Source organism: Nicotiana tomentosiformis, chromosome 8, assembly GCF_000390325.3.
Source record: "Nicotiana tomentosiformis chromosome 8, ASM39032v3, whole genome shotgun sequence".
NCBI lineage: Eukaryota > Viridiplantae > Streptophyta > Magnoliopsida > Solanales > Solanaceae > Nicotiana > Nicotiana tomentosiformis.
Genome location: NC_090819.1, coordinates 141,159,501 through 141,169,172, shown reverse-complemented (window position 1 = coordinate 141,169,172; position 9,672 = coordinate 141,159,501). Strand labels below are relative to the sequence as shown.

At 34.5% G+C, this 9,672-nt stretch overlaps 1 protein-coding gene across 13 annotated transcripts; it reads left to right on the top strand.

Annotated features, from left to right (window-relative positions):
* Positions 1-362: 362 nt before the first annotated feature.
* LOC104088424 (copper-transporting ATPase RAN1-like) lies at positions 363-7,222 on the top strand. 13 transcript variants are annotated; one of them, XM_070182899.1, is made up of 9 exons: positions 363-466; positions 638-785; positions 2,494-2,598; positions 2,694-3,440; positions 4,529-6,294; positions 6,365-6,412; positions 6,505-6,641; positions 6,732-6,830; positions 6,931-7,222. In XM_070182899.1, the coding sequence occupies exons 5-9, from the start codon at positions 6,084-6,086 to the stop codon at positions 6,964-6,966; spliced, it is 531 nt and encodes a 176-aa protein (XP_070039000.1). In that variant the 5' UTR covers positions 363-466; positions 638-785; positions 2,494-2,598; positions 2,694-3,440; positions 4,529-6,083; the 3' UTR covers positions 6,967-7,222. The 13 variants fall into 13 exon arrangements, with proteins under 13 accessions (XP_070039000.1, XP_070038996.1, XP_070038990.1 ...); XM_070182895.1 differs by having other exon boundaries at positions 2,694-2,770; positions 3,328-3,440; positions 6,505-7,222; XM_070182889.1 differs by having other exon boundaries at positions 2,694-2,770; positions 2,880-3,440; positions 6,505-7,222.
* The last annotated feature ends 2,450 nt before the right edge of the window (positions 7,223-9,672 follow it).

The following is a 9,672-nucleotide window of genomic DNA, read 5'->3' as shown; positions in this document are numbered from 1 at the left end:
TTTTTTTAAAGTAGTTTTTTTGTAAAAACTGGGAAAAAAAATATTTTCGTTTTTTCAGTTTTTAGTAAAAGAGGAAATTAGTTTTTTCCAGTTTTTACAAAAAAAAATATTATTTTTCGGGTATGGGTAATGCGTCTTTTTAATTAATTAGGAGATATTTAGAATTGACCAACAAGACGATGATACGTGGCATTCATGAGGGTTATATTTGAACCCAAAGTATGACCGCATAAGTATATATAACCCAATATTATAACGAAGAATATTGATAAATAAATTTTGAAAATAGAGGGGTATATTGGCCCATTAGCGTATAATTTATGCATATTGAATAAGAAAAATAAACAATAAATCGTAGGCAAAGAACCCAAGAAAGTAGTATAATGTGAATTAGCCATTTCCAGGTTCCTCCGCCGGACTTCATTGCTTCATACGACGCCGACGTGACCCCATCCCGTGACTTTCGGTAATTGATATCTTCACATTCTATGTTCTGTGAACTAACTTGAACACTATTATAGCTTCACATGTGTTTATAATCAATTTCATTAAGTCTAGAGTTTCCTCTGCTGAGGAAATCTAAAATTTATTTATATTTCCACTGCCGCGAAGATCATTTCTGTAAATTTGGATAAAGAATTGTCAGGAAAATGACTAGAGAAGAAGTTGATAATGGGAGAGACGACATGTTAATAGACGGAGATAAAACTGAACAAAGGAGGCTAAAAACGCCGTTCCAGATCGATGGCATCAATTCAATGCCAATTATCTAAAAGCTTATTACGGTAAATCTTTATTTTCGTGCGTGTTATTACTTGTTCATTTGTACACTCACATATGGTTATGAGGAGTTTATTTTTCTCTGCTAGACACCTGTATATCCATACAGGGATAAGCCTGAGATTTGTAAAACCTTTAGTTTTTGAGAATTTTAATTGATATAATGCAACGATAACAACAACTATATGAATCCTCATATCCCTTTTTAAGCTCAACTCATATCATCATCATTACTAAAATAAAACAAAAGTGAAAGTGAAAATGAAGATAATTTTTTTTTATTAATAATAATAATAATAATTGTTGATGATGATGATGGAAGTTCTCTACCAAGTCTAAAACCTATTCCCAACTAGTAAGTAGAAGCTATATGGATCTTTCTCTTCTATTGTGCCCTATCTTTAGCTAAGTCTGCATTGATCCCAAGGATTTGTAGGTTTTTTTGTTTCATGTCATTCTGTATTGGAATAAAATGGGTCTGAGTAGATCGAGATGGATACAAGTGTTCCATCTTGTGAATTCCGACTAGTTTGTGATTGAGCCGCAAGTGACTGACTTCTCTGATGTCCACTTAACAGAATAGAAGTTGGCAGTTAATGTTGACGCAACAAACAGTTGCTACTTGAATGCTTGTTTTGGAATTGTTTATATGCCTCTTCAGGTTGGAAATTTTGAATTGCACTGTTTAAGTACAATCTTATGTAAAATGTTCTTTTACTATCAATACACTCTGAAGGAAACCGTAGCATTTTCTCTGCCTTGAATGCATTTGAGTTTAGGAATTTGAAATTGATGTAATAGAGCTACGTTGTGGCAAATTTCTACCTTCCCCAATCCCTCTTCCTCTGAGAAGAGGTCAGTAATTTTCTTCTGGTCTCCAAAACCATTTATGGATCCATATCTCAAGCTAAGTCTTCTTTGTTAGCAGGAAAGTTTTTCCCTTAATGTTGATATGTTCAGGTGGCTGTCTTATGCCAATGGTAAAAGCAGTTTCTCATTTCATATTCTATAACAGTGTGCTAATTGTGGGTTGGAAAGCATCCAAGTTGTGTTCACTTGGGATTTTTCTTTCACATTGGATAATGATGTTTACTTGCGATTTCAATCATTTTATACTGCATCCAAGCTGGAAAATGCTATCAAGGAGGAGTGTTGGACATTGGGCCTGTCTGCAGCTTAGATATAAGATCTTTGCAGCTGTTTTTCTCCCTGCATTGAAACTCCATTTTAGTGCTATGAACAAGGAAAAAGCTACTTATAGTTAGTCTGCTGCATTTGTTGCTATTATGTGTCTGAAGTAACTGGTTGTTAGTTCAGTTCAAAAGAAAAAGGGAGTTTCTTTTACCTGAACATGCATAATGGCTATTCATATATTGAGTTAATTATATGCTTAGTCTCATGCTGATGCTTCCCCTTAGCCTAAGCCCCAATTTCACGGTCTTCCTTCTTTGGTTTGTGAATCAGTAAGTTGTTTCAGCAGGATAGGTATATTTTGACCTTTTACTTAATACTTAGAATGCTTTCTTCTGTGCTTAAGCCTGCAAATTAAAGGCATGCTTATTCACAAGGCGGTGATAATATTTTCTGCCTGTTGAAAGAGACCTAGTTATTTATATTGTAAGCTCATCGAAACTGAAAATATCATTTTTTTCACAGAAAACCTGCCAATTCATGTTTCAGCTGAAAGTTTGCCACATACATATTTTACTGCAGGATATGTCAGATTATGATGATGTTAGATATTGCTGTTCAGGAGCTAATGTTTGTTCAGAGTGCTGATGGCAATTGCTATCAAGGTCATTGATACTTCTCTCAGAGGTACAGTATGACATGATAAACAAGCTGGTCTTTTGCCCTTTGATTTTTTATCCGGGAACAAATGTTGTATACACTCTCATTTTGTTGTTTAACAGATGACTTTGGGTTCAGCCAAATCCTGTGGGTATCCAGTGTTAGGCGTGGTGTTCATTGTTGGGTTTGTGTCGAGAAGGTACTGCTCAACAAGTGTATTCTAAGATTGCTTTTTATTCTATTTATACTGATTGATATGATCATTGTTCTAATATTTCTACTGTTCTTATAACCATCATCATAATCAGGTCGAACAATGAACAGAGGTCTGCAATTGTTGTCTAAAAGATACTTAGAGATGCTTTACATGCCTGCTAGCGGAAATTATGATAGCTTGAGGTTCTAACAGAAAAAAATATAGTATGTTTGGAGAATAGCAGTCAAGAAGGTTTCTCTAATGGGTCTCCCGCTTCATCCGTTCCTTGCGTAAAGTTTTATCCATCAATTTCCTCTTCTTTAGGTTTAGGTTGTACTCTTAGTCGTATTCTACTTTTGCAGGAAGTCGTATACTAAAGTCTTGAATGATTACTTTGAGAACAAACTGTTATCAAGTAAAGTTTGTTCTTGAATGAGGAGAGATTTTGAGAAGATACTGGAAATGATATCTGATGATTGTATGCAAGTTTATCTTTCATTGTTTATTCTAATTCTTGTAAATCTCATTGAGTTTTTAGTGAAGTTGAGGTGATTTTGCAGCTCTTACATCTGAGTTTGGGGAAAGGTGGCTGTCTAACAAGTGTTCAAAAGAAGAGATTAATGTTGCTTGCTGGGAACAACTAAAACACCTATTGCGATCCAGTTAACAGAAGGTAGCAATCTTATACTAACTTGTACTTGGGAAAATAAAAGTTTTCAAATTGCATGACTCGAGTCTGGCCTAATTATTAGTCTTGAACCCATTTGCCCATTGAGATTCTTGTATTGTGTGTCGTTTCTCCAGAACTCAAGATCTATCACGTTCTTTTGCGAATTGAGTGAACCATGTTTTTTCTAATACTGTAGTAAATTAGCTAAAAGGTGTGGATGCATTTCTTGCTCTTGTAAGTTCTTATACGTGAAATTTGAACAAAGTGCTTTTTCAGTTCCTATTTTGTATTTTTCAGGTCCAGGGTTACATACAGTCTTATAAGTAAATTAGAGTTAATTAATATTTTTTTACCTTAATTTATACTTAACCATGGTAAATTAGTATTATTTAATGTAAGAAAGTAAGCTTTTACATATATTCATTGTCGCGAGTGACTTGCTGGGTGTTCCTATAGATTAAATAAAATCTTAAGGCAAGATGAAAGGCAAAGAAAACAGACTAGGAAACATCAAGAATTGTTATACTCGTAAACATGGTTTAGATTAATGTTTTCTAATTTTTCTTTATGTTTGTTGGTCAAAGTGTTTCCAAGAAAACAAGTTCCTTAGAAATCAGGAAAATGACTTAGTGAGAGTAACTCCCCATCACCCTGACCCCACTCCCCCCGTCGCCCTCACCCGCACTCTCGTAGTGTTTTCCTTAATTATTCTACTTATTTAGAGCCCGTTTGGACATAAAATAAATTTCACTTGAAGATTGTAATTTTTTTAAAAATTTAAAAAATTTTAAAAAACTATTTTTCAAAATTTTCACTCAAATCACTCACAAAACTTTAAAAATAAACCAAAATAATATTCATCTCCAAACACAATTTTTACTTTTAAATTTTTTTTATTACCTTTTTTATTAAATTTTACAATTCTTATGTCCAAACGCCCGCTTAGAAGCGGGAGTTAGCAGCTCTTCGTCGTCTGTAGGGGTATTTTGGTACTTTTGTTCGTGTTACTTTTGCCACGATTTAAATGACTGTTATGTCCTATGTAATAATTTCTGACTTCATTCTTTCCCTGGCTTTTGTGTAAATAAAAGTAAAAAACAAGGGCAACACTAACCTAAAAAGGCGGACCATACCGACGGACCCATCATATTTGCAAAGCAATCCGTCGTGTTTGACATGCAAGTTCTCTCTCTCTCTCTCTCTCTCTCTCTCTCATTCCCGGATATACCCTCTTTGTTGTTTGCTTTGGAATTGAAGGAATTTCTGGGCTGCATATGTAAGATTTTCTAAAAAAATTCTTGTTTGTTGCTTTATTTTTTAATAAGTTTGTGTTTGTTCCGATTTTACTGTTAGTCGAATTGAAGGTTTTGATACTAGCTTCGATTTAGATTTCTTCTCGCTATAGGGAAGAGTGTCGTCATAGAGAATTTAATTAGAAATGGTCAAGGAATTGTTTGGAGCTTATTATTAGAACATTTAAATGAAAAAAATATGCTTCATAATCTCTATTTAGCATTTCCTGGGGTTTAGGGCCATTTCTTCAATTGGAATGTAATTATGTTTGTGTTTCCTTTATGTTTTGGGATACTAAGGATTAGAATGCATTTTGTTTTTCAATTTTAAAGTTTTGGAATTTCATGTCAATCCGAGAATTGTTTTTTGATAATTTTCTCAGTGTCTGAGCAATCCTTTAATCTTCTGTGAATGAAATCACTGTTGAGGGAGGTCTAATGTTTCGTCCCCCTGTCTTGTGAATGAGATGAGAACGTTTATTGAGTTGTTAGCGAATGCATAGAAGCTGCTTGATAAAATAATCTTGTATGCTTATATCTAAACCCCCTAACGGTAATCGTTCAAAATTCTTTTTTTCTTATTAACTGCAAAGGAAAGGGAAAGAACTGCTAAAAGATTCTGAGATTCTGCTTAACAACATGACCTGGCAACATAATAAAGTGGCAACATAAACCTCATTGCCAATCCTTTCTTGTAAAGCTAGTCAAAGTCATCTATGCTGATATGGGGTCTTTGAAAAATCTATAAGACCAATGAATTTAACTGCTGACATTTCATTGAAGTCCAAAAGTTTCAACATATCACTCCATCTTTGCTATGCAAGTGCCTTGACAATGGTGCAACCAAATAACAGGACTCTATGGTAATCTAGTAATATAGAAAGCAATGTAATAGAGCAAATTCGAGAATTATTTTATAATGGAATTGCAGTGTTCTTTAGTAGAGATGGATTCCTAACTACAAAATTCTTCCATTATTGCATATGTATCTTGTTTTTTTAAAAGTCACTCTTGTGTACTATCTTTAGATCTCATTTAGAATTGCCTCCTCGAAATATTTTTATAGACAAGAGATAAATTAGGGTTAAGTATGACAGTTAACTAACTTAAACTATAGAATTACCATATTGTTGTCTAGTAAGCTTAATTGAATGAGAGTACCTTGTTGATAAAAAATTCTCCTATATCATCAGAAAGCACCGAGTCTAACTCGGATACTGATTTATGCTTTATTACTTTGGCAGTGTGGTCCCTTCCTAATGGGTGATTGGCTAAAGTGACTGTTGTCCAATTTGTCATTGGTAAGCGTTTTTCCGTTGCAGCAGGAAGAGCACTTCGAAATGGTTCCACAAACATGGATGTCTTAGTTGTAGTGGGAACTACAGCTTGCTATGTTTACTCTGTATATGCACTACTTTATGGTGCAATTTCTGGATTCTGGTCTCCAACTTACTTTGAAACAAGTGCCATGTTAATAACATTTGTACTTCTGGGAGAGTACTTGGAAACTCTTGCAAAAGGAAAGACATCAGATGCTATCAAAAAGCTCGTAGAACTGACTCCAGGTACTACTATATTGCTTGTCAAAGGTAAAGGTACATGTATTCATAATTTCTTTTATTGTTTCAATAACAGTGCCTACCAGGTTTTTTCGGTCAGAGATGCGATATACTACTGACAAATGTATGTAAACAACCAACAACTTTTCCCAAAGTGAAAAAACCAATTCTGATAACAATGGACTCACTTTGAAGTTATGTTTGATCTGTCTATAGGTGGAAGAGTCATAAGTCAAAGAGAAATAGATGCTTTGTTGATTCAACCTGGCGATGTACTAAAAGTGCTTCCTGGTGCAAAAGTTCCTGTTGATGGCGTGGTTGTATGGGGTTCAAATCATGTTAACAAGAGTATGGTAACTGGAGAATCTGTTCTTGTTCTGAAAGAGGTCAATTCAGTAGTCATTGGTAGTACAATCAATTTACATGGTTCGCTTCACATACAGGCTACAAAAGTAGACTCTAACACAGTCTTGAGTCAAATTATATTGGTGGTTGAGACATCACAGACGTCAAAAGCTCCGATTCAGAAGTTTGCTGACTATGTGAGTATTATTTGGCATGTCTTTTGTCAAAATAGTGTCATGACACTTGCAAATTAACTGTTTCAGTGGTGTTGAACTTTATTATATCTGCTTGCTCTAGGACAAATTACCGACGGCCTTGGAAAAGCATTTATGAATAGAATTCACGAATTCTAAGAATGCCCAGATAGGAACTATAAACCGCCTTTCTTTCCGTTACATATGCTCCATATCTAAATGTTGTTGGAGACTCTTATGATTTATCCTCATGGATCTGTAAAGTGGTGCTCTGCGAAGCATGTTTCAATGTCTCAGTTTATTCTTTTGACCACATCAACTATTAGAATGCCGAAATGAGTTTTCAACAGTTTTGAGTAGCTGAAAATCATATCAGTTTAGGTTCGACTAATGAATTCTTTATTTTCAGTTTACTTATTGTTTCTTCACCACTAAGATATGCTATTGAAGTTGTATAAACTCCAACCCTGTAACAAATTCACTCTTTACGTAGTCCCTTTAACACAGACTTTTTAAATAAAATTTCATTTCATTAGCAAGAAATGACAAGGACAGTGAAGGATAGAGTTTGAGCCATGGCTATTGATGTACAAAAATCTACCAAGTGTGATCTGCGATGTAATTTTTTTTCTTTTTTTATTCACTCCTTCCCTACCTTGTTCTTGGGGTGACTCGAACTCGTTGGAACTGAAGGGTGCTCACCACTTGAGCAACCTACTCTTGTCTTAAACAAAGGACTTGAAATCTAATATTACAATTGAAAGTCTACTACACAAGAATAACCAAACACAGACGCAAATCATTAATACTCTCTCATCTTAAGAACCAAGAAAATTAATTTTTAAGAAAAATATTTTTAATGTACCCAATACAATATATTAAATAGATACTTCATCTGCTACTGTAGATAGACTGAAATTTTTAATCATGCCAAATCTTAACCTATGAGAAGATACCAAATAAATAAATAAATAAATAGGATTAACTCTACTTTTCACATTATCATAGGTAAGGAGCAAATCTGACTTCTGGCCTCATTGACTTCACCATTTCATGCTACATGAGTCAATACAAAGTAAAAGATATCAGCTAAAGATGATAGATGCATTAACTCATTTCTCTACTGGCCTACTCGATCAAAAGCTCTAGAAGCATAGACACCACTGCTAATAAATTTGGAGTTGCAATATTGCCACAAAGGACTATATCCCAAATAACACATTATTAGAATGTGTACCTGAAACTCCTGTATTACAGTTCCTCCACAATTTGATCTTAGTTTACTCTATGAAAAATTATCCACTAAAATAATATAAAATTTAACCTAATACGTTCGGGCTCGGGCTCGGGCTCAGCACGGGCCATTCTCCACTAGTATATAAATACTCTTGAGATAATATTTTTTACTTACCAAAGATTAAAAAATAAGTTTAAAAAATTATTTATTTTCGATAGAATATTTTCTAAGAAAATATTTTTCGTAAAAAACATTTTCCTTAGTAGAAAATGTACCCCAAGTGTGCAACAAAGAGGATAATAAGGTTAAGTTACAAATAATAAAGTAACTAAACCCTAATGCATAGTTACTTGGGACCAAATGCCATGACGTTTTGCTTAATAGGAAGGAAAATCGAGTTTCTCGTTTACTTTATTTATAGTCTACAAGAACGTATTTTATACCACATTGTAATAGAAGTCAGCATTAATTTTTAAAGACTAATTATTACTTGATTAGTATTACATTTTTAATGTGATTTTGATGGCTAAAGGTATAATAGGAGAACACTATAATTTTCCAAGTCTAATTTGGCATGGATGTTAAACAAAATTTGGAAGTACATTTTATGGCGATTGAGCTAGTAATGTTTGGACATAAATTTCTCGAAACTTGAAAAAAGAGTGTAAAGTTGTGTTGAAAAATATTTTTTTGGAAGTTGAAGTTGTGTTTGGATATGTATTTTATTTGAAAAAAAAGTTGAAGTTGTGTGAGTGGAAGAAATTTTTTGAAAACTTGAATTTTTTTTTTCTTTTCAAAAACTGATTATATTCTACAACAACAACAACATACCCAGTATAATTCCACAAGTGGGGCCTAGGGAGGGTATTGTGTACGCAGATACCCCTACGTGGCGAGGTAGAGATGTTGTTTCCGATAGACTCTCGGCTCAAGAAAAGGTGAAAAGAGAGAGAAGGGAAAAAGATGAAGAAGAAAGAAAGAATAGGGAGACAAAGGACGATAAGGAAAAGGAAAAAAAGACAACAACAACAACAACAACAATAAATATAACAACAACAAAACAACAAGTAAAAGAAAAAGTAGCATCAAACAGTAATAAACTAGAAAATACAATACACGGAACAAACAAAACAATAAGCAAATACTAGAGGTCAAAGAATACGAAAAAAATAAGAGAGCTACTAATACTACTAAAAAAGAACGGGGAACTCTCGACTACCTACTAGCCTACTACCCTAATCCTCGACATCCACACCCTTCTATCTTGGGCCATGTCCTCAGTGAGATGAAGTAGCGCCATGTCCTGCCTAATTACCTCTCCCCAATATTTCTTCGGCCTACCTCTACCCCTTCCTAGCCTCGTCATGGCCATCCTCTCATACCTCCTAACAGGAGCATCCGTACTCCTCATCTGCACGTGCCCGAACCATCTCGGCCTCAACTCCCGCATCTTGTCCTCCACGTGGGCCACTCCTACTTTGTGCCGAATAACTTCGTTCCTAATCTTATCTCTCCTGGTATTCCCATACATCCATCTCAATATCCTCATTTCTGCCACATTCATCATCTGAATATGAGAGTTCTTGACTGGCCAACACTCAACCCCAT